General features: G+C 37.1%; 1 protein-coding gene across 1 annotated transcript; it reads left to right on the top strand.

Moving 5' to 3' along the window:
* The first annotated feature begins 10,883 nt into the window (after positions 1-10,883).
* LOC141500032 (lymphocyte antigen 6D-like) lies at positions 10,884-24,650 on the top strand. Its single transcript, XM_074202900.1, has 4 exons — positions 10,884-15,588; positions 17,775-17,919; positions 19,399-19,506; positions 21,608-24,650. The coding sequence occupies exons 2-4, from the start codon at positions 17,868-17,870 to the stop codon at positions 21,808-21,810; spliced, it is 363 nt and encodes a 120-aa protein (XP_074059001.1). The 5' UTR covers positions 10,884-15,588; positions 17,775-17,867; the 3' UTR covers positions 21,811-24,650.
* The last annotated feature ends 1,198 nt before the right edge of the window (positions 24,651-25,848 follow it).

Below are 25,848 nucleotides of genomic sequence, written 5' to 3'. Positions count from 1 at the left end.
ATGTATTAATTTTCTTGTTTTCCTGCAGATTCTGAAAAAATTGATGATTTTTGTTTTTGGCCATCTTTGCTATTCAGATGGATATAAGATAGAACCCAGATTTTTAAAATTTATATTTCTATAATTATTAGTGATTAGGTGAATTTTTTTGTTTGTTTAAAAATAGTTCATTTGTCTTCTTTTGCCACTTGTATGTTTAGATCCTTTCACTATTTATCTGTTGTGAAATGCCACTTATAAATTTGAATCTGCTAATTATATATCTTGGATATAAGACTATTATCAGAGAAAATCGCTTCAGATTTTTCATCTTCTAATTTTAACTGCATTTTTGGGGGGAGACTTTTTAAATTTTATGTAATAAAAATAATCTATTTTTCCTTTCCTATCTCTTGCTTGGTTATGAACTCTTCCTCTAGTCATAGTTATGAAATACATTATCTTCTATTTTTTCTTTTATGATGTGACCTTTTAATCTAAATTATATATCCATTTGTAGCTTATCGTGATTTATGGTGTGAGATATTAGTCTATACACCTTCCTTCTGCAAGACTGACTTCCATTTCCTTCTCCGTTTTGTTTTATAGATGAAGAATTTAGGTAAAGAAGGTTAAATGACTTGCCCAGGGTCACACATCAAAGAAGTGTCTCAAGTCAGATTTAAACTCAGGAAGATGAGTTCTCTTAACTTCATTCAGCTCAAGCATTCTATCCACTGAGCCACCTAGTTGCTTTTTAAAAAAAAATCATACTAATTATTTAATTAACTTTTTAAAAAGCTTAATTTTATTTATTACTATCACAGTAATATTTCTGCTATTATTTTCTTTTTTGAAAAAAAAATCTTAGAATAGTAACAATAGCAATTCGCACTGGTAGTCCTTTAATGTTTGCAGAACACTTTTGTCACAACTCTCTAAAAAAGGTATTTCAAGAAATATCAAATCCATTTAGCAGGAATCAGAGAAATTGGGTAACTACTTCAAATCACACAGCTAGCAAGTGTCTGAGCCAAGACTGAAATATTTGTATTTACTAACTCTAGGACCACCCATCTTTCTGCTTTGCTTTGCCACATTTTCCCTTCTAGGAGACTCATTCTTATGGTATGGTGTGTGGAAATGGGAGGAAAGAAAAAATATGTAGTATGTCCCACGATAATATTATTTTGACATTTTAGTTGGTATTTGAAGGAAATCAGGGAAGCCAGGAGGCAGAGATGAAGAGGGAGAACATCCCAGGTGTGAAATACAGCCAGAGAATGAACCTGGACCTGAGATAAGGACTTTCTAGACCTGTGCCACTCAATTGAAGAGTGCTTGGCTAGGGAGTAAGTCATAAGAAGACTAAGATAAGGTAAAATAAGAAGGGGCTAGGTTTTGAAGAGCTTTGAATGTCAAAGGGAAGGTTTTATTTTTGATCCAGGAAGTGACAGAGAGATATTATAGTTTATTTTGGAGTTAATTATGGAGTTTATTTATTTAATACTATGGGAGTGACTTAGTTGAACTTGCACTTTGGGGAAAAATCACCTTAGTGGCTGAATGGATTGGAGTGGGAGAGAGGCTTGAGGTTGGCAGATCCATTGACAAATTATGGCAATAGTTCATGTGTGAGGGAATGAGGGGAGAAAAGGGTATATTCAAATCATGTTGCAAAGGTGAAATCAATTTAAGTCTTTTCAAGTGATTAGAGATGGGGGTAAGAGATAATGAGGACTCCAGGATAACACTTAGTTGTGATCCTGAGGGGACTGGGAGGATGGTATATCCCTTGATAGTACTAGAAAAGGGGTGTGTGTGTGTGTGTGTGTGTGTGTGTGTGTGTGTGTGGTTTAGATAGAATGTCTTTTAGATATCTAATTCTAGATGTCTGGATGATAGTTGGAGATGTAAGACTGGATGTCAGTAGAGAAATTAGGGTAGGGTTTGAGATATTTGAGAATCATCAGTATAGATGAGCTCACCAAGTGAAATAGTACAGAGGGGAAGAGAAGAGGGCCTAGAATAGACCACCTGTGCTTAAAGGGTATATCTGGATGAAGACCCAGCAAAAGATGATGAGAAAAAATAGATCTGATAGGGGGAGAAACAGGAGAGAGTGGTGTCTTAAAAAACCTAGAAAATCAAGAAGAGGGTGTATCAACTGTAGCAAGGCAATCCTATCTATAGAAAGGATTATAAGATTTATTTTCCAACCCTGATCTTTCTCCAGACCAATAGTCTAAAGACTTCTCAAATTCAACATGTCCAAATCTGGATATCTTATATTCAGTCTCAAACCTTTCCTACTTCTGAACTTTCCCCAAACTGTCCAGGGTTGACTTCTGAGTCATCCAGACTCAGAGCCTTGATGTCATTCTTGATTCTTCCCTTGAAATCACCCCGCACACCTTCACAGTATCTTTCACATGTGTCTCCTTTCCTCTGACACTGCCTCTGCCTTGGTGGAGCCTACATCACTTCCTATCAGGAATATCACAATAGCCCTAAGTCCTTGCCACAGGTCTTTCCATTCAGTTGCCAAAATGATTTTTAGCTCCAATAGTATTTCTATGATTTTGATGTTTAATGACAGTAGAATGACAGTTTAGACAGTAGAAGAGATTTGACTACAAAACCTACCTCAGCTTCACAACACTCCCTTCACTGTAGCTGCTCCACAGAAACACATATGCCTTCATATGCCAGCCTTGTTTCATTCAATGCTGCTCTTTGAATGTGGTATCTGTGGAGTTCTCTCATCTTTCAGGGATGTTGGATTTTGTGTTACCTGTAAGCTTATGCTTATGGTCAGTGGAATTATCTTTTCAAAAGTTTTTATACTTTTTTGTGTTTCACAAGCAGACCAGGGTTAGGTAAAGCAGTCAATTTTTAGGGCATCTTTTCTAGCCCTTTGCTCATGCCAGGAGATGAACAATGTGGATCTTTAAAAAAACCTGTTCAGACACTCAGGGGCTGCCAAATCCCATTACTGCTTCATCCAGTGAAAAGACAACTTTACAAGCCTGAGTTGTTCCTAGTGTATTTGCAACTGCTGCTTTATCACTTGCCTATTGGCATGGGATTTTTGAGCTATGTAAAAATGGTAAAATGGTATGGGTGATGTTGATGGTATAAAAATGCTAGGCAGAAAACAAAATATTAAATTCTATGGTAGACCACATCATGAATTATATTGTTTTTGTTATTGAGAAAAAAATGTTTTTGGAAATCCTTTGCTATTCTGAGAAACAATCCTGAGAAAACTTCTCCCTTATACCAGACTTTGAATTGATAACAGCTATCTGTGTACCTTTCTTTTAGATGTCACCTATAAGGACAGGGAAACAGCAGCAGGAGTCCAATGTGATAACAAACTGTTAGCTTTTTCTTTACCAAAATGAGCCTTTTTACCTCTGAATACCCTGATGTAATTCTCTTCACTATGCTCAGATCCCAAACCTTTCCAGGCTTGTAGACCATCTTCTGTATCCCTATAAGAGATCCTAGGTTTCCCCCCTGCCAACTGCTTATCCACCTGTGAAATAAAACTTATCTATCCCTTATCACTCGGAGTCAGGAGTCATTGTGAAATTCTTTAACTACTTAAACCCTAGCTCATCACTGATGCCCCAAACTACATCAATTTCTTTGGATTTGTGCATATATGGATTTAATATAGTAACAGAGTTACATAAAGTAATCATCTTCATCCTCTCTTCCTCATGACCCATTGCAACAAATTGTTTGGATCTGCCCATACTGCCAGAGGAAATCCGCACATGCTTGAGGCAAACTCTGGACTGACTCATGCCTGGGTTTGAGACCTGTTACCCTTACCCTGCTTTAGTCACTCTGCTGAGAGGATTTACCAGGGTGTGGCCACTGAACAGTATAACTTCTTGGAGCCACTGGTGAGAGGTGAATGTGGGAGGGGAGGAGGGAAACACTAAAGGTGAATGAGTAGCCCTAAAAAGGGCTCAGCAGTCCTCACACCAGAGGTACTAGTCTTCCCTGAACACCTGTACACATCCAGTGAAGATTAGCAAGAGGGGAGGAAATCACCCTTTTAGAGACGTGCTTCTGTTTACTGTATTTCTCCAGCACCAATGTTCTGTGACTGTTGGAGGGAGGGGTTTTGGAACTTTGTCCTCTATCAATAAAGCATAAACTGTTTCTGTTGTCTCTGGTACTGCTTTGTACATTATCTTATTATTTCCCAGGCAATTAATACTTGACTATGTAATCATCAAGAACTAAGGAATTGTTTAGTTTTCCTGACCCCTTTTGGGGGTTCCTTTATCACACACAGGCAAGGATACTAGAGTGGTATGTCATTCCCTTCTCAAGTCCATTTTACAGATGAGGAAACTGAAGGAAAAAGAGTTAAGTGACTTGTCCAGGGTCACACAACTGGACTTGAACTCAGGAAAATGACTCTTTCTCTGGCTGACCCTGACCTAAGGAGAGAGCTTGACAAATCTATAGCTACTAGTTCTTTTTAAGACTCTCCTAGAAGGACCCTGTGAAGAAGGGATAGAGAGACATCATTACTTTGAATAATAGAATTCTTGTCTAAGGTTTTAGGAGACCTTTACCTCTTGCATGGGGCATAAGTAGAATATTCCCTGTAATACCCTCCCAAGGTTAATATTCCTAGTGAAGTCCTCTCAGGGTTAAGAAATATTAAGAAAAACAAACTTATTTTTGGACTATTCCTAGAAAGACCTCGCATTCCAAAAGAGAAGCTCTTGAGCCACCTGCTTTATGATAAGACTATTTTTGCAAACTGGGATTACAGTCTAATTATAGACATTACTTCATGAAGATAGTGATGAAGGTCCTAAGTCACCTCACCATCTGGTGGGAAAAATATTATGAAAACATTTCATTCTTTTCTCTGTGCCTGTTGCTGGGGTAGATTTTCCTCAAATAAGATTGTACCTCTGGAGACAGTCAATGAGTTAAAGGAAAAGGTGGTTAAGAGAGGGTACCTGTGTTAGGACCTATATAATCTGGCTTGGTTTGAATCTTGGTTGCAGCTCTTTGATTATGAGTCTGCCCTTCTCTCAAGAAAATCAAATAAAAACTTTCTTTAATGCTCAGATCAATCCCTGAAGATTTTGTTTAGTGTATTTATCACACACAGGCAGAATATGGAAGCATTCTTAGAAATCAAAAAATGAAATTTCAATAGAAAAGATCTTAGAATATTTAATATTATAAGAGAAAGAAAAAAATGAGTCTCTGTCTTCAAGGAGTCATTGTTACAATGGAGAGGCATAGTTCCTGACTTAGGATCTAAAATGCAAGACCCAGCTCTGTCTGGGTAAATCATTTATCAAGTGATTACTTTGTGTAGTGAAACTATATGTAGTACTATGTGAAGATAAAACTCTGAGTAAGCAAAATAGTTCATGTTCTCAAGGAACCTAATAGGGGAACAGAAGACATGTAGAAAGATAGGAAGGTGCATGGTACCATGGTTTGGGAATAGGAAGTTGACATTAGAGGCTAGTTTGTAGCACTATAATACTAAATTTTCTTTATTAGAGCCCAGAATTCCATAGATAAAACCCAAGATTCTAGGGAGGTGAACCAGAGGGTGGAGGAGGAGGAGGGATGCTCTAAAGAGAGTCTAGCTCAGAGTTCAAAGATTTGAAGAATGGAGATTTAAAGAGCTTTCTACATTTATCCTGGATAGAAAGGGTATTTTAGATATAGGAACAATCAGTGTTGAGAAAAAATACAGGTGGGCTTCTTGGAAGAGGGGTATTTTAGAACGGTATTTGGAAGGAGTTGGGGTTTTAAGAGGACAGGATGGAAGGGGAATGGAAGTAAATTGAACATGGGCATTCATTTTACTTGACTTTAGGGATGGGAAGAGTCCAACCACACACTTGGAAGCTAGAGGTTTCCTTTCTAATTACTATCTGAACAGTTGTTCTTATAGGCTTCCTGGCAAGTGTCCTTCAAGCTGTGCTCAAAGCTTTCCAATAAGGCAGCATTTATTGCCATCTAAAGAAGGTTGTTTCTCTCTTACCCAACTGTAATTATTGAGAAGCTTTTTCTGGGTAAGTAGGTAACACAGACAGCAGCTAGGGTCACAAAGTAAGTAGAGACATTCACTAGTAGTCAGGTGGCTCAATGGAGAGAGGAAGCTCTGAGTTCAGATGCAGATTCAGACACTTACAATATTATGATTATGAGTAAATCATTTAAACTGTTTGTCTCAGTTTTGTCAGCTCTAACATGGAGATGATAACAAAATCTACCTTATAGTGTTCTTATGAGGAGCAAATGATATGTTTATATAGTGTTTAGCATAGAGCAGGCACTACAGAAATGATTATTCCCTCCTTTCCTTTCCCTAGTTGTTTGACCTTGCTTTTAGTCACAACCTTCCTATGCCTCAGTTTCCTCATCTGTAGACTGGAGATTAAAAATAGCCCTTATCTCACAGGGTTGATATTAAGATCAAATAAGTGAACATATGGAGAGTATTATATAAATGCCATTTTTATTATAATAATTGTCATTATTATTATATGGAATCGAAATCTTCCTCTCTCTAATTTTTCCCAAGTCTTCACCTCAACTTTTCTGCCTATGCTCTTTCACATGGATACACATAAACAAACAACTCACACACACACACACCCACAGACATACCTTTGTGATTATTTGTGTGTCTCCTTAGCACAACCTCTACCCATAGTCATAGTAATCAGTGAATCCTCATAGGATCATGGAATTTAGAGTTAGGAATGACTAATCTAATCCAAACCCTTCATTTTATGGTTTTATGAGAAAAGAGAGTTCAATTGAGTTGTCCAAGGTCAACCAGTTGGGAAGTAAGAGGGAGAATTTGAACACAGGTTCTCTGACTTCAAATTCAATGATTTTTCTGTTATACTGCATTGTATTCAAGTGATAACTTTCCCAAACTCTTTCTTCCCTTTCCTTGGCTATAGTCTCTTTTCTCTGGGCCCCAAAGAAAATCTAAGACCCAGAGAAGATTATATAAATTCAAGTCGGCATAAGTAGGGTTTGTTTTTTCTCAATTTTGATTTTCCCTAGAACTGACTCTGGCTTGGCAGGGAAGGGTCCTAGAAATGACCAGTGTGGTTTAGGTAATGGGTGTCTCCTTGGGTTTTCTTCCCCTCATCCACTCCCACTTATGACCCTAGTTCAGACATTTGATGACTCAAGAACAAATGGTTAATATTTGTTACTAGGCTTTGAACCATATAGTCATAGCATTTAGAGTTGCATTTAGAGATATACCATATAATCATAATATTTAGAGATCTCATTGTCATTTTATTGATAAAGAAAATGAAGTCTGTAGGACTGTAGGACTCTCCGCAAGACAGAGAGACAGTAACAGCTGAGATTTACACACACAGAGACTTCTGACGCCAGATCTAATGTAGCTACCATTTAACTGTATTGTTTCTCACCTTTGGGGGCTAATTAGTCAGAGCTACTCATTTTACTTGGGAGGAAAGGTCTTGACCATAGTCACACAATGAGTCTAGGTCAGAATCACAAAACAGCAGAACTTCACAATTTGAAAAACATTTCAGTAGTCAAATCTAAAAAATGGAGCACCCACTATAATGAATTTATATATATATATATATATATATATATATAATATTATAATATATTGGACTCTTCCAATCCCTAATTATATTATATATTATATATATCCCTATATAATATATATATATATATATATATATATATATATATATATATATATATATATATATATAACATATGTAAAGGACTAGTTATTCTTATAGCTCTAATTATTTGGAAGTTTTTAATACTAAGTTGAGATTTGCCTATGTGAAACATTTATCTATTGTTCCTATTTTTGTTCTCCAAATTAGGTAGAAGGAATCCTGCTTCCACCAGATAACCTTCCAAATATTTAAAGAAAGGAGAGAAATAAAGATTTATGAAGTGCCTACAAAGTTTCAGACAGGAAATAAACATTTATGAAATGCCTACAATTAACTATTATTTCATTATCTCATTAACTACTCAACAAGCACTTAAGGTAGGTGCTATTATTATCCCCACATTACAGAGGAAACTCAAGCATCCAGAGGTGAAATGACTTTCTCAGAGTCACAACTGTCCGAGGTCAGATTTTGAACTCAAGTCTTCCTTACTCTCAGCCTAGTGCTTTATCCCCTGAAACATTTAGCAGTCTCAATAATGGCTAGAACACAACAGTCTTGTTTCCTACTGCATTCTCTTAGTTTTTCCAGGCTAAATATTCAGCAAAACCACAACTAGGTCTATTTCCAAAAAATGATTAGAGAAAAATATTTATAACAGTGATGGCAAAGAACTGGAAATTGCAAGGATGCCCTTTAATTGGGAAATGGGTGAACAAATTGTGATATATGATTGTGATAGATTATTATTATTATGCTGTAAGAAATGAAGATCTTGATGATCTTAGAAAAACATGGATAGACTTGCACGAAATAATGAAGAGTGAAAGGGGCAGAACCAAAAGAATGTTGTGTAAAGTAACAGGAATAATATTTTAAGAACAAGATTGAATGACCAAGTCATTTGGATTATTATCACAAAGATCAAATAAAGGAAGATGCTATCTGCATCCATAGAAAGAACTGATAAATAAAAGTATGTGTAGAATGATTTTACACACACACAAACACACATTTATGTATTTGTATACACACACATGAACATATATATGTATATATATGTATCTAGTGGTAGCCATCTCTAGGGTAGGGGAGGAAGGAAGAAAAAAGGGGGAAAAGCCTTGTACAAGATAATTTTATTATATATTTTAAATAAATAGGAAGTTGTACATGACAGATTTGTAGTTTCATATGCAATCATCATTTTTTTATCCACTGTTATAAAAATGCTTGTTTATTCATAAATAAATAAAGGAATTGGAAAAGTTGTATTTTTTTGCAGAAGATTATATTTTAGGTGGGACTTGAAGGATGTTAAAGAAGCCAGGAAGTAGAGACGAGGGGAGAGAGCATTTCAGACTTGGGAAACAGCCAGACAAAATACCTGGAAGCAAGAGATGAAGTGTCTTGATGGAGGAACATCTAAGAAGCCAACCTGAGAAAAAGTCAGAGAAGACTTGCTGGGAAAGCAAGTGTGGGAATTTTTCTTTTTTAAGTATCTGAGAGGCTCTTCTATGGAAGAGCAATTGTACTTGTCCTGGAAAATCCACATTCACCCATATTTATGGGTGAGAATATAGAATATATTTTCAAAGAGAATATAGAAATCTGATGTCATTTCCGTCTCTCAGTTCATTCACACTTTTTAGTTGATTGATATTGGAGCAACTTGTCCTTCTGCAATGCCAGCAGGTCTGGAAATTTTACATTTATATAGCATGGATATGATTGTCATTAAGGCAAGAAGCTGCTAGAATGAATGGAAAACAGAGACAGTAAGTCTGGAAAGAGCCCCTACCAAGTGCTGTTCTTTTTTTATTCTTCTTTGATTTTTAAAAATTTTTATTTAAATTTATTCTACCTCTCCCTCCTTCTTTCCTTTCCACCCCTCTTACTTTCCTGAGACAATAAGCAATCAGATATAGACAATACATGTGCAATTATGTAAAACACTTCCATTGCAGGTCCTATGCCCAGAATCAAGGGACTGAATTTTACTGGAGGACTATAGGATCTGAGTCAAGTCTGTAAGACCCCCTCAATCTCCTCTAGTCTAACCTCCTCCTTTTATATATGAGAAAATCAAGATCTAGAAACAAAATGATGTCTTTAAGCTTCGCCTGTCAGTAAATGCCAAAGAAAGGATGTGGAACCTAGATCTTCTAACTTCTTGCCCAACTCTCCATCCACCCTTTCCCTAACTTCCTTGGTCCTTTGGAGGATACCTCCATTACTCTTTTTTATGAGGTTTTATCAGAGACCTGAATGAAGTTCTTCCCTTTAAACCCTCTCCTACTGCAAACTTCCCCTATGTGTTGAATGTATCACTATCCTCCTGGGTACCCTGACTTCAGAAGCATTTCTCATATCTCTTCTTTTCTCTTCACCTTCAGCACAATAACCCTAGTTCAGACCCTTCTCACCACTAGCTTGAACCCCTTCTAGGTCACCCTCTCCAAGCTATGCTTCTCATGGCTACCATATTGGTATTTCTAAAGTCTGAATTTGAATTTGTCAGTCTTCCTACTAAAGAAGCTTTCATAACTTCCTACCGTCTCTAGGATCAAATGCCAATTATACCATCATATGGCTCAAGCTTTTACTCTGCCTTGGTTATATCTTCCTCTAACCTCATGTACACTATTTTTAGGCACAGTGACCTTCTTGCTAATCTCTAAACCTGGTATTATTTCTTCTGCCTCTGTTTCTTTGTTTTTCTCATGTTTGTTCCTTGGAGCTCCAAACTCCCTTCGTGTCCCTTAAGTCCTACCTTTCCTTTCAGAGCTCTTTTCTATCTCATCTTGTTTCCTGCCTGGAATTAGTGTGAATATCTATCTATCTATCTATCTATCTATCTATCTATCTATCTATCTATCTTTCTACAAACACAAATATATGTATATATGTGAAATGTGTTAGTAAACATAAATATATTTACATGTACATTTAGAAATATATTTTGTATGTTTTATGGGGGTACTGAAAATGGATGAGTTCTAGAGCTAATGTGATCTTTCAAATTGAAAAGATTCATCTCCATGATATAGATATCTAGTGGAATGTAGCTGAATGGGAAATGAAGAGATCCAGGCTTTTTCATTAAATGGAAGTTCTGGGCTATTCCATTCCATCAGAAGGAGGGACTGAGGCAAGGAAAGTGTTTTCAAGATTCAGTCAGAAGTAACGTTTTTTTTAAAGGTTTTTGCAAGGCAGTGGGGTTAAGTGGCTTGCCCAAGGCCACATGGCTAGGTAATTATTAAGTGTCTGAGACCCGATTTGAGCCCAGGTACTCTTGACTCCAGGGCCGGTGCTTTATCCACTGCGCCACCTAGCCGCCCCCAGAAGTAATCTTTAAGAATGAAGTCATTCCAAACTTGGATTCAGCCTGGACTCCATTTCTGGACCTCTTGGTGGCTTGTTCTCTTGATCTTTCAACCATCTGCAATCTCATCCTGCTAAAAGTACAATAGAAGGGACACAACAGAGATCAAAAAGGACATCAGAGCTCTATGTTTTCATTATCTTTATAGATCTGCCCTCCCCAGAGGCAACTCAGCTGCTTGTCCTCCTTCTGCAATGACAGCATGTTTGGGAATTTTGCATCAATGTGACTATCATCAGGGCAGATTATGAAGATCAAGTCAAGAAACTTCTAGAATGAATGGAAAAGAGAGTCAGTAAATCTGGAAAAAAACCTTCCCGAAGCTGTTCTTTCTTAAGAAGATTATTAGGTAATTTAAATGCATGTATAACAAGCTAATAGATTTGAGGGAAGAATTAGTTGTATGTCTTCCTTTCCAACATGGCCAGTGTTACTTTTTTATATTCCCTCTGTGAGTCAAATATATGTTTATGACAATATCCTTGTAATTTTGCATCTTAGGATTGGTATGAACAATTCTTCTATTAGGGATCATAAAATTTCTGAGCCAGGAGAGGGGTAAGAGAATAATAACAGTCGACAAGTTTACCTTGTGTTTAAAGATATACCAGGTGTTACAAATTAAGAGATGATCTTGAAGGTAGAAGCCCTGGACTCCCCTTCTGTCTCTGATACAAACTTGCTATGTGGACCTAGATATGGGTCTCTTAGTGCTCTTGGGAACTTCCTGAATCTCTAAGTTGTAGGCTAGGTTCCATCCTGCTTTGATAGAAAGTCTAAGACTGGGGCGGCTAGGTGGCGTAGTGGATAAAGCACCGGCTTTGGAGTCAGGAGGACCTCGTTCAAATCTGGTCTCAGACACTTAATAATTACCTAGCCGTGTGGCCTTGGGCAAGCCACTTAACCCCATTTGCCTTGCAAACCCCCCCAAAAAAGTCCAAGAGTTCTCTAACCTAATAAAATTATACATATGGTTCTTTAAACATTTTTTATTTTAAAATATTTTATTTATTTATTTTTCTAACTATATGTGATGGTAGTTTCTAACCAACTAGTTCTTTGAGTTTTGCATTTTTTCCTTCCCTCCCTTCCCTCCCCTCTCCCACTGACAGAAAGCCATCTTATATAAGCTCTATATTTATAACCATACTAAATATAGATGGATATTGAACATGTTGTGAGAGAAGAATCAGATCCAAATGGAAGAAAGAAAACATTAGAGAGAGGAAAAAAAGAGATAATACATCAGACAACTTTTAAAAGTTGAAGATAATTGCTTTTCATTGGTTTTCATTCAAACTCCACAGTTCCCTCTCTGGGATATGGATAGTATTTTCCATCACAAGTCTTTTATAATCGTCTTTGGTTATTGTGCTGCTGAAATGAACAGGTCCATCATGGTTTCTCATGACCCCATGTTGTTGTTAATGTTGTATAATGTTCTTCTGGTTCTGCTCATTTCACTCAGCATCAATTCAATATGTCTATTCTGAAGCTATTGGTGAGCTGGAGGGGAGCTTGGCAGTTATCTTGTACAAATGATTCATTTTACATAATGTTCTAGTTTATTCTTAGAAACTGGTTGGAACACAGGATAGTTTTTCTGTAACAGATGACCTTCAGTTGAACCAAAGAAAATATGCCTTTGAATAACAACCAAGAGAATAAGGAATACCTTTCCTAAAATAATCCAACATTTATTCCATTATGTTCTAAGTATCAAATGTTTATTGAATGTAAGATACAGAAAAAAAGTGCAAATTCTTCTTCCCAAATAGGAGAAGCTTATAGTTTAGTTGGGAAGATGACTCATGAGAACTTGAGAGGTTATCAGCAAAGTAAGTGAAAAGACAGTTTATAATTTCCAAATAGTGAGTGACAAACAGTAACTGTCATAAACTCAGATGAAGTGATCCATGGAGGCTTAGGTTTCATTTATGTAGCCCTTTTCAAATGCTTTTACAGCCATTGTTTTTATAATTACACTGTGAAATGAGTTGTAAAAGTATTATTATCCCATATTTACAGGTGGGAAAATAAGCTTTAAGATGTGACTTAACCTTGGAGGGATAGTGATTGGTCATATGACCTTGAGTAAATTATCCTCTATGGACTCAATTTTCTTGATCTGTAAAATTGCCGAGGAAGGGGTAGGGAGGTGTGAAAGATACACACAAAATAATCTCTGAGATCACTTTCAATTCTAAAATAATGCTGTAAATTGAACATGGAAATATAACATCACCAAAGGGTGGTTAGGATTTAATTAAGTGAAGAGAATATCCCCTGGGAGAAAAATTAGCTACTAGTCTTGCCCTTCATGAACATTTTTGCAGTGATCATAGCCCCCCCCCCCAATTATCTTCATATTTAGATTGTTAGGGTTTTAAATCTTTTTACATCTCTATTAGCCAAAGTTACTTTTGTTCTGTTTATTCTTAGTTTGTAACTGATTAACTCAGGACTAGATCTTGGTACTAATGAGGCTAAAATTAACATATTTAATCTCCAAATGTACCAAATGGTTTTATTTTATTCTATGATCTTTAACTTCAGCATTAGTCTCTTACTAGTTCAAATTTGTGATTTTTGGTTAAAAGAGGGATAATTTGAATGAATTCTCTTTGGATAAATGCTAAAAATATACAACCTACTAATGATTGATTACATTTTAAGTTTACATAGCTTCCTAAGAGAGGTCAAAGATCAGAGATTTTAGAACTGGAAGGGATGTCAGAAGTCATCTACTCCAACACCCTCATTTTACAAATGGAGAAACAGAAGTAGAGAAATGGGAAGAGACTTGCTAGTAAGCAAGTAAGTCCCTGAGATAGGATTTAAATCCAGGTCCTGACTCCAAGTCTAACATCCTATCCATTCCAATGGTCAATAAATATTTATTAAGTGACTATTCTATGACAGACACTAAGAGGTTGTTACTTTTACAACCATGTTTTCTAATTTGTATTTGGGGAATGATATTTCCCACAATGGGAGTTACAAAGTGATAAAAAAAAAAAAAGGCATTTGTTTTCCTTTCAAATCATACTAAATTTCCAAATTTACAAATACCTTTTTTTTCCCAGGAGGTGAATTCATTTCTGAAATTTTGAAATGATAGGCACTTCTCTGTCTTAGTATAACTAGAAAAGGTTTCTGGAGAGAGTGAGGCTGATGACTTTGCTCAACTCTGCCCCCACTCACATCTAGTTCAGGAACAAAACAAGACATCTCCCTCATGATGTCACTTGTCTTCTTGGAAAGCAAAGGATGAATAACAACAACAAGGGCTCTGAATGAAGAGATAGTGCCCTTAGTCATTGAAAGGGCATGGCATCAGATAAACTGAGACCTGATAAAAACCTCAATTTATTTATTTAAAGCAACAATTTTATTTATTGTATAATTTTCATTTGTAATTATATTGATTGCACAATTGAACATACTGCATAATGGGAATAATTACAATGTTAACATTTCTGCTGGGAAGGATCCAATTGGGTAAGCAAGTTGCTCTACCTTACCTATGAGCAATAGACACTAGTTTGGATATTTGCTTTTCCTTTGTGAATATATACATTATGCACATATATATATCTATGTATGTATATATGTATGTCTATATAAAGATGAGTGCCCACTATGTGCAAGGCCCTATGCTAAGCATTGATGATACAATATCAGAAATAAATGACTTTTGCCCTTGAGGATCTTTCTTTCTACTATTGTCATGTAACAAAATTACAGATAAATAAATACTCAGTATATTCAAAGTGATACAAAGTAAATTTAAGAGGGAGGTGGCCATAATGACTGGAAACTGGGTGAAGAATCAAGAAAAGGCATTGTGTAGGATAGAACTGTCGAGCTGTACTTTGAAGGAAGTTAGGGATTCTAAGAGATAGAGTTAAAGAAGACAAATATTTAGGACTTAAAGGAACTATCTGTACAAATGTGCAAATTTCAATTCAGAAAGATCAAGATAATTTATTACATCCTGGGCTATGGCCAATCAACTTGATTTTTATGTTGCCACTGGACTTCATGTCTCTTGGAGGAGAGAGTGAGGTTGATGACTTTGTACAGCTCTGCCCTGCTCATATCCTATTCATGTTCAAGTCAAGACATCACACTCATGATGTCACCAATTTTCTTTGAGAGTGATAAATGTCAACAGTAAATGCCTTTCCCAGAAGTCCTGAGTTTTGACATCTGTGTTCTAAAAGCCTTTCCCAGAATCCAGGATCTTAGAGTTAGAATATTATGAGTTCTAAGATATTTTCTAGGTTATTCCTGCAGACTGAGCAACTGGAGCTGATGGTGCCAATTACTACCAAGGGAAGATGGCAGATGGTGTGAATCACATAGACATTTACTTGGATGTAGATGACGAATTCAAGCAGGAGACTTAATATGGTAGGCCTGATCAGAACAACTTGAATGATGATTTCATGTCTCCATCTGAGCATAATAATGGAGTCTGAGGATCCCAATTACATGGATTCTCTTCCACCATCTGTTGGTGATGATGTAAGTAAAAGAACAGCACCAAATGTCTATACATATGTTGGAAAGGGAATTGCATTGTACTTTGGAAATTGTATATGGTAAATAACTAATGAAGATTTAACAGAAGAAGTTCATTCTTTGGGAGTAAATGGTATTTTGGAGATTAAGTTTTTTGAAAACTATTAATGGCTAGTCAAATGGGTTTGTCCCCTATTGGTATTGGATTTTAAGCATCTTCAAAAAAAGCTAATGAATCTGTTGGTCTAAGAGAGAACTATATGGTCATAATTCTGTTCTGATTCCTTTTAATAAATATGTAATTCCATAATCAATATGAAACAAAATCCAGGAATGCTGCATAGTCAGGGAAAATGTCTGAGGAAGATAAACTTGGTCTCCCAGGAGCAGTACATGCGCAGCATTTCTACAAGGTAGTAGAGGAAGGGGCCATTTTCCTGGAGCTGTTCCAGGTGGGAATCACATTTCCTGGACCAATTGGATCAGAAGGGTTACCCCAACTTTTCCTATTTGGACAAATATTACATGTCCACTTTTAGGTCCTCCATGACCTCCCAGTCCACGAGATCCTCTGCCTCCCGATTAGGTTCTTTCTTTTAATTATCTGGGCCTCCTAATTTAAATAATCACTCTATACCATCAGGAGGTTTCCCCCCCAGATATTCATTTAGGCAGCCTCCAATTGATCCTCTTTTTACTGATGCTCCACATCTAGTCTTAGGTTAGGGTCTCCAGATTGGTCCCCCGCCTCCACAGCAGGGACCGTCTCTAAGTCCTTTTCTGCTTTGCCCACCTGGTTCTCTGGGGTTACCCTTCACACTTGCTCCACTCGCTCCTCCTCCACATCTTCCTAGACCACCTCTTGGTGCCACCCAACTCACTCCACAAGTAAGCCCAGCTTTGATTGCCCGCCAAGCAATAGAGACTATCAACATCAGAGAGAGGCCTGAAAAAAATGTATGCTTCAAGAGTACCATTAAGTGAAGCCGAGTTTGAAGAAATCATGAATAGGAACAGGGTGATTTCAAACAGTTCCATATCAAGAACTGTGTCTGATGCCAGTGCTGATGATTATGGCAGTTCTATTGAGATTGGTAGTTATTTCTTTAAACAATCCAAAATATTTGCTGATAATCATTAAAAAGGGCTTATGAGCTCTTTGCAGGATGGAGAATAGAGTCCAAATCATATAGTTATGAATCAAGAAGATATGATTGATCAAGAGAAAGGGCCACAGTAGATCCAGAGAAAAAAGTAGAAATAACAATTCCCATTGTAGAGATTGTTGTGATGATTATTATATCTAGAGAAGCAGAGAACAAGGAAGCAATAGAATTGGGGTCAAGATCGTGATCAAAGACAAGATAATGAGAGCATTGCCACCATTAAGATAAGCTAAAAAGAGGGTGGCTAGGTGGGACAGTGGGTACAGCACTGGCACTGGAGTCAGAAGTACCTGAGTTCAAATCCAGCCTCAGACACTTAAAAATTACCTAGCTGTGTGGCCTTGGGCAAGCCACTTAACCCTATTTGCCTTGCAAAAACCTACCCCCCCCCCCCAAAAAAAGAAAAGAACAGCTAAAAGACAAGGAATGTTTTGCAGGACAAGAAGTCTTCATGGGGGGGGAAATGATGCTTTTCCAAAAGTTCGTGTCTTGGAGTTGAACTGAATCTGCAAGGATGCATAGATAAGAACAGAAATATACATGAATAAAGCAAAACTGCGTTAATGCTAATGAATAACTCTATTTTACTTTTTATATTTCAAAAATGTTGTATTTGAGGGAAACTTGAATTACTCAAAAGTTATGGCTTCTGCAACTTTATTATTGATAATACACACATTTGGTCAGTATAATGTGCAAGCAACTGGAAGAAAAATGGCAAGTAAATGCTACTTTTTATAGTAGTTTGTTCTGGCTCAGGTGTTTACATGATAAAGTCTGTAAAATGTAGAAGTCTGTAAATGGTACTACTTTGATTACAATAGATGTAGAGTAATAATAAATTGTTTTATGGGGGGAGTGATATTTTCCAATTTTAAACACATCTTACAATGTCATTTCTTTGACCTCTGGGCTTACCACACCTAGGGAGAGAGTCAGAGGAGAGTCAGTATGGAAGGGAGAGGAGACTAGTCAATTTGCTTTGTGAGTCAGCATCACTTGTTCTTCCCTTTATTAATACAGGGAGAGAAAAGGATGACCAACCCAGGCTATACAGTATAAAACCAGTCCAAGGTTAGGTAGTTTCTACTCACTACCCAAGCTAGACTGACCAAGATGAAAGCTGAATTGTGCCTGCTCTTGTTTTCACTGATGCTCTTGGGCCAAGGTAAGAGGTGTGGGAAGTGGGGGGATGGCACATGGTAATGGGGACATCACAAAATAGCTGTGCTATTTAACTAGTGGGAAGGAAGACTAGGACTTGTACTAAGGCCTTTACAGTTTGGAAATGGCATCTCTCAAAAGAGATGGTATTAGTATCATCACCTTCACTTTACTGAGATCCTACTCAAAAACAAACACTTTGTCATGGAATGTCAGAATTTGAAGAAACTTTTGTTTCTTATCTGGATCTGCCATTTCATCATCCTAGGACAATTTCTTGTATGGAGGCTCCCATCATTTCTGAAAAAAATATCTCAATTAGTATCGAGAGTCTTAGAGAGCTACTAGCAAGGGTGGGGATGGAAAGAAGGGGTACCAAGAGAGGGTCAATGTCTTGCCTATGATAATAGAGCTAGTATGTTTCATAGGAATAACTGAAGCCCAAGTCTTCTTCCAAGATTTACCTTTATTCAATTTTATTAATTTTTTAAAAATCAATTTTTATTCATTTTTGAATACATTTTAATAATCTTTTATTCAATTTTTAATCAAGTTTATCAATTCAATTCATCAAGCATTTTTTAAACATCATATTCAAGGCACTGTCCTAATCTATGGGAATACAAAGATATAAACTAAGAATCCAAATAGCTAATATTTATGAAAGTGTAAGGTTTTCAAAGTGCTTTGTAAATATTCCTTAATTTTATTCCTACAACAACTCTGGGAAATATTGCCTCTTATTGTTCTCATTTTACAGATGAGAAAATGAGGGAGTCAGAAATAGTAATTATCTGAGGTTAGATTTGAACTCAGACTTTGACTCCTCTTCCAGTTCCACCACTTTTCATTCCTTCTCTTAAGGAGCATGTATTCTCTATTACCTCATGTAGGAAGCCTCTTATCTCTGATGATAAAGGCCTTCCTCCCATAGAACTGTGATATTATTTGTATTGCTGCTGCAGGAGAGGTTGGTCATTCCATTGTCCAGAGGCAGGAGAAGGTTTTCTTGGTTGGCTTTAGGGAAGAGTGAGAGACACTAGAGGAAGGGAGGCTGCTCTGAACTCCCTTCAAGTTGGAAAGTATTGGATTCTCAACTGACAATTCTCCTTATCTTTTTATCCCTTGTAGCAAAAGGGTCAAGACCCCAGAGGATAAAAACTAGGAAAGGATGTAATGCTGACCTTGGGTGGTAGCATTTCTGCCCCTCAGAACAGGAGAGGGCTACATTCAAGATAAGAATCCATCTTAAAGTTCTTTACAGGTCATTAGGGCCTCTAACAACCTAGGGAGGTGCTTGCAGATTGGGAAACTGAGACTCAGAGAGATGAACTGAGCTAGCCACTAAGAAGGAGAGACCAATCTGGACCTAGCCTTTAAATCTAGCATCCAAGCTATTATGGCACCTGCTCTTTCTCTATTGGGTCCTCATGTTGTACAAGGTCAGGCTCCAATTGATTCATATGTTTTTCTTCCGTTGTAGTTTCCATGGTCCTGGCCTTGAAGTGTCATGAATGTGTGGGGACTGATGACTGCCTAAAGCCTACAGATTGTAACAACCTAACAAATTATTGCCTAAACACATGGGAAAGTGAGTATCTGTCTGGGGGCTGGTCCTGAGGGAGGAAGGGAGAGGACATGTTTGGTTGATAATTATGCACAAAATCTAATGATGAAAAAATAAAGCTTATACTTTATAGATTTTTAAGGTTCATAAAACACTTTACTCATAAGGAAGGTGAAAGGATGAATATACCCATTTTAGAGCTGAATAGTCAGACTCTTGAGAGTCAAAGCAGGATTTGAACTCCATTCCTAGACTCCAAACTCAGGTGGTTCTTTTTAAGATTACAAAGATCCCCTATTGTCTTCCCAATAATCCAAGGAATGAGCAGGGTAGGGATCAATATAGGAGGTAGTAGAAATCTCCATTTGATCTGAACAAGTTCCTTTCTCACCTCTATCTTAGGTTTTCTGTCCTGAGATGGTTGGACTAAATCAGGGATTCCAAATGAGCATTTTGTGAATCATGAATGCCTTTGGAAGTCATGTCAAATCAATGGACTTAGAATAATGCTTTAAATTTCAATAATAAAAAACACTGGATTACAAAGGAAGTCAATGATTTTGAAATATAATCATCAAAAATATGTTTACCAAACAGTTTTCACAGATCCAGGTGAAGAATGCTTGATCTAGATGCTACAGAATTTTTGACAGTCTATGGTCCAATGATATGAGACATTGTAGACTGGCAGAAACCCCCCAACAAATTTGGATTTTAGGAGATGTGGATTTGAGTTCAAACTCATACATTTACTGTGTGATCTTAGATAAGGTATTTCTTCCTGAGTCTCAATTTTCTTCCCTGTAAAATGTGTGATATTTGAATGATCTCCCTTCTAGGCTTGGTCTGAGGAGAAAAATTAATAAATCTTCATTGTGAAGTCTTGATAGTCCAAATTTCTAGAAGAAGAAACTCAATCTTGGAGAGACTTACCCCAAACCACACAATTAATAGGTAAAGTGATTGGAACTAGAGGCAGCCAAGTGACCACACTGAACTTGAATCAAAATTCTGCCTCACATACCTACTAATTATGTCACTTGGCAAGTCACAGTTTCTCCCAATCTCAATTTCTTCATTTGTAAAATTAGTGGCTTGGACTCAATGATCTCTATGGTCTGAAACCATATTATCTTGGGACTTCAAGACAAATATTTGTCCTACTCTATGACATTGGTTTAATTCCTAGGGAATGTGGTTTGTATCCACTTAGTGCTGGGGCTGGCACACTGTTCTTGCCTTAAACTATTTCCTTCTTTATCCCTCCCCCCAACCTTTATTAAACTATTCAAGGATCATCTCTTACAGAAAAGTCCTTGAGGTCTGTAAAAATTACTCAAAGTTATAGATACCTTGACTAGGTTAACATAGAGCGTGGATAAAAGAATGCTAGCATAGTTAGGACATATTAGTAATCAGCTAGTCCAGACTTCATTCTATAGAAAACCCTTATATAGAGAGATAGAGACACATTTCATAGTCACATGGGCAGTAAATGATAGAGGTGAGAACTGAATCCAGTTATCTATCTGGATCATGCTATGATAAGACAAACATTGAAAATGAGAACATCTGAGTTCTCTAGTCAGATACCAGGGTTCTTTTCATGATTCCATGAGTCTGAATTTGTCTCTTAGTTTCTTCACCTTCTCCTTGCCCCTTTTCAGCGATTTACCTTCTTGGACTCCAGTATCTCCAATTGTAAAATGAAGGAGTTAGATTCACTGATCCCTTTTATCTACAATTCTTTGAGCAAATTCAATTCCTTTATTTTATAGACTAGGTCTTCATTGATTATATACCTGAGATCAGGTGAGTATGCTAGACCTCTAAAGGTACATCTGGGGCTTCTATAAAATGACTCCTTCACCTCTTCAGATCCCTAAATATCTCCTATTAATGCTTTGATGGGGCTCTAATCCCTCTTCCTTTGGTCCCTCAACAGAGCCTAAGCCCTAACTTCAACTCCAGAATGACAGTGTCTCTCTAACACATGTGGCCCCAAGTTCATTGCATTGTGTTTCCCACATAGGTGTAGTATATATGACATGTCTTCTATGGAGGGATGGAGTCAAGGGTTCCATCCTCCTATGTGTCAAGAACCTCATTCTTTCTTATGTTCCAGCTCCTCCAGGTGAGAAGACTTGGGTCATCAAGTCTTGTGCTTACAGTTGTCCACCTGCCCAAGAAGAATATGGTTCTTCCCCAGCCATGTGTTGTCGGACAGATCTCTGTAACAGTGCTCTGGTCAGCAGGCTTAGTGGATTCCTTCTCCTCATCTGTCTATCAGCTGGGATATCTGGGATCCTTGCTTCAATTGCTCTGTAGTCAGATGTTCTCAGCTGTGGAAAAAGAATGATTGACTCTTTACCTTGACTTTATCTTTGAGGTGATACCGAGCTACAGTAGACCAGTAACCCGGAAAAGACCCAGTGAGAATAGCTGGAAGATATTTGAATTTTTGAATCTTATTTTTTACACAGAATGTTTACTTCAAAGACAAAGCAAGAAGAGAAGTACATACATTTCCCTCCAACCCTTGGGAATATACTTATTTTCATACCACCTTAGTCCTTGGGGGAGAGAAATCTTAGATTCAGCAGAATTTCTCAATAACATTGGTCTCACCAAGTTCATGCTGCTGAATGGATTCAGGTTGCTTTGAGCCAGGTTATTCCTGAGTTCTCTCTGCTGTATCGACTGGTTGCAAAACTCATAATGGACTCCACTGCTGTGTTTTCTTGACTATTCTCCCAAAGCTCACAATGTGATAGCCATCTCTAAACGCCTTCCCCCTAATAATGGATACAAAAGAGACAGAAACAACTTCAAGGCTATGAGCTCTCTTCATCAGGAGAGATCATTGAAAGCTTTACTTGGCTCAGTGGGTAGATCACCAGGCCTGGAATTAGGAGGACCCAAGTTCAAAACTGACCTCAGACATTTGGCACTTACAAACTGTGTTTACCTTGGCCAAGTCAGTTAATCCTGATTTCCTTGCATCCAGGGTCATCTCCAGTCATACAGAGTCATATCTGGTCATTGGACCCAGATGGTTCTGGAGGAAAAAATTAAGACTGTGACTCAGCACAGCCCCCCCTCAAATCCAATTCACTTACTTGTCATGGCATCACCTCTCCAATGGCATAATCTTCTTTGACAATGAAGGACAAACATCATCTACATTGCATCCCTTCCTCAAATGCCTTCAGCAGGGCTTTTCAGACTTTTACCTCTTGATTTCTAGAAACCATGTTTCTGTGAATGTAGCCTACAGCACAACTTCCTCTGGCTGTCACATCACATCTTTGGCTCATGTTGAGCTTATAATTCATGACAACCTCGCTATCTCATTTTTTTAAAAAAATTATTTATTTAAGGCAATGGGGTTAAGTGACTTGCCAAAGGTCACACAGCTAGGTAATTATTAAGTGTCTGAGGACAGATAAAAACTCAGGTCCTCCTGACTCCAGGGCTGGTGCTCTATCCACTGCACCGCCTAGCTACCCTATTGCACTACCTAGTTGCCCAATGCTATCTCATTTTAAAATGAAGTACTAGAGTTGAATGTATTGTGCTTCATCTGAAGTAAAAAATGCAGGGAAGCAATTATGATCTCAGACAAAATAAAAGCAAAATTTGGGCTAATTAAGAGAGAATTAGAGAAACTACATTTTACTCTTTGCCTATGATAAGACAATGGAGTAATCTGATTTTTTAAAAAGCAAATTTCTCTGACAAAGGCCTTAAATATATAGGAAATTGAATCAAATTTATAGAAATAAGATCCCTTCCCCCAACTGATAAATGACTAAAGGAAAGGAACAGGCAGTTTTCAGAAAAGGGATCAAAGCTATTTATAATCATATGAAAAATGCTCTAAATAACTATTGATTAAAGAAATTCAAATTTAAAAAACTCTGAGGTACCACTTCACATTGATCAGAAAAGATAATGCTAAAGGGGATGAGGGACAACTAATAAGTTGTTGGTGGAGTTATGAATTGGTCCCATCATTCTGAAGACCAACTTGGAACTATGCCCAAGGGCTATAAAACTGTGTATATCTTTTGACCCATTAATACCACTATGATATCTGTACTTAAAAGATATTAAAATGAAAGGAAAAGAATCTTTAGGTATAAAAATATATTTTGGAATTATTCAAATTCCAAAAGAATTGGAAATTGAGGGGATGTTCATCAATTGGGGAATGGCTGAACAAACTATGGCATATAATTATGATGGAGTACTTTTTTTTAAAAGAAATGATGAGGGGGGTGACTTTACAAAAAATAAAACATGGGAATACCTGTACAAACCGATCAAAGTGAAGTGAGAAGAATGGAGAAATCATTGTGCACAATAATAGCAATGTTGTAATATTAATCAACTATGATTAACAAAATGAAATGAGACAATTTCAAATGATTCCTGATGAAACAATGGTATCCACTTCCAGAGAGAGAGAACTTATGAACTCTGAGTAAAAATTAAAATATAATTTTCTGGTTTTATTTATTTACCTATTTATTTATTTTTTGTGATATGGTTAAGATGGAAATGTGTTTTGCCTGATTTCACATGTTTAATTAATTGATATCATTTCTCTTGCCTTTTCAGGTAGGGGAGTGATGAGGAGGGAGAGAATTTGGAATTCAAAATTTAAAAAGTGTTAAAAATAAAGAAATTTTTAAAAAGAAATGCTATCTCTTTATACCTCTCTTATCTAGAATTTCTGATATGATTTGAACTCAAGAAAAAACTTGACATTTATCCTGATTAAATTGCTTCTTACTGGAGTCAACCCCAACTTCTACACTCAATTAAGATGGATTCTGGGAGGGAGTAACCAGTGAAGACAGAAGAACTCAAAACTCCTCTAGAGCTGATCTATGGAGGTATCTATAGCAACTTGGGGCTCAAATTTCATCGGGATCCCTTTTTCCTAATTTAATCCTCTAGGTTTTGCACTGCACAGGAGGTCTAACTTTGTACTATACAGGAGGTCTAACTCATAGAATATGTTGGAATATTTAGGTGTAGATTGCAATACTGGTGTAGGTAATGATGAGCTGGTTAATTTTGAAAAATATGAAAGACTTGGACCTATGAAGGAAAATACTATCCACCTTCAGAGAAAGAAGTCACAAGTGGAAATACGCATTTAGCCATACATATATGGGTATGTTTCTAGATTTTTATATTTATATGCATATATATGTACATTTAAAAAAGTTCAGGCTGTGTTTTGTCAATAAAATTCTATTTAAAAACAGAAGAGATGATGTTTCCTGAATATCATAGGACTATTCTAGATGTGTGGTCTTTCCTGGGTTCCATGTTTGAATAAGAACATTGCAAACTAGGAGAGTGAGCAGGATGGTTATAGACCTGGAGATCAAGTCTCATGAGGATCAGATGATATAAATGGAGCCTTTTTCTTTGCCCTGGAAAGAATGTTGCAATAAGAATTTGGGATACTAAGTAAAGAAAATCAGTCCTCTCCCCAGGGGACTTTTCATTGCTAGGGGAGAAGACAATGCATGGAAAAACCCAGAAAATCGGGGGGGAAGTGTGTTCCTCTGTGTGCTTGTGTATGTGTTTTTGTGCGAGCATGTGTATTTGTGCATATGTGTGTGTGGTGATGGTGGTGGAGTCCTGTTTTGTTAGAGGTAATCTAGAGTTCAGTTTGGTGAGACATGTAAGAGATGGCTGGGTCATGAGTCCTTTGGAAGTGGAGGTTCTGGGAAGAACTGTCCACTAAGTATCCTCCAATCAAAGAGCTTCAAAGGCAGAGGGGACTAAGAAAAGATGAGTTCCTGGGCTGACATGAGTTTCCAAGTTGAAAAGATTCCTGGGTATGAAATCTAGAGGAATGTAGTCTGAGGGGAAATGAAGAGATAATTAGTTTAGGCACCTTCTAAATGGAAGTTCTAGGCTATGCCATCCAATGAGAGAGAGGGTTTGAGATAATAAAGGATTTTCCAGATATAAATTCCAGAATGAAAGTGATCTTCTGGGATGAAAAGATTCCTGGAGCATTGTAGAGAAGTTTGAACTGTTTCCTGGTGAGAAATGAAAGAAATTACTGACCTGGGTCTCTTCCTTAAATGGATGTTCTGCACTGTCCTTCTTAGATAATAGTCTCCTCCCCATTGTCCTAGACTGGGGATTTCTCCCAAATGTAGCCCAATATTCCTTAGGCCTGAACTCAACTATGTTGGTTGTAAAGTCTGTATTCTTTCCACTGCATCATGCTGTGATAGGATAGATACTGGCCATCAAAAGACCTGGATTTTCCTACCAGAATCCTGACTCTTCTTTACTTGACTTAGGACTCATTTTTTCTATTTGTAAAATGAG

This window comes from Macrotis lagotis, chromosome X, assembly GCF_037893015.1.
Source record: "Macrotis lagotis isolate mMagLag1 chromosome X, bilby.v1.9.chrom.fasta, whole genome shotgun sequence".
Lineage (NCBI taxonomy): Eukaryota > Metazoa > Chordata > Mammalia > Peramelemorphia > Peramelidae > Macrotis > Macrotis lagotis.
This window is presented reverse-complemented; position numbering and strand designations above follow the sequence as displayed.

Coding starts and splice junctions, on each gene's coding strand:
- LOC141500032 (XM_074202900.1), top strand. CDS start 17,868: ATGAAAGCTGAATTGTGCCTGCTCTTGTTTTCACTGATGCTCTTGGGC. Junction 17,920..19,398: donor ACTGATGCTCTTGGGCCAAG/GTAAGAGGTGTG, acceptor CTTCCGTTGTAG/TTTCCATGGTCCTGGCCTTG. Junction 19,507..21,607: donor TTGCCTAAACACATGGGAAA/GTGAGTATCTGT, acceptor CTTATGTTCCAG/CTCCTCCAGGTGAGAAGACT.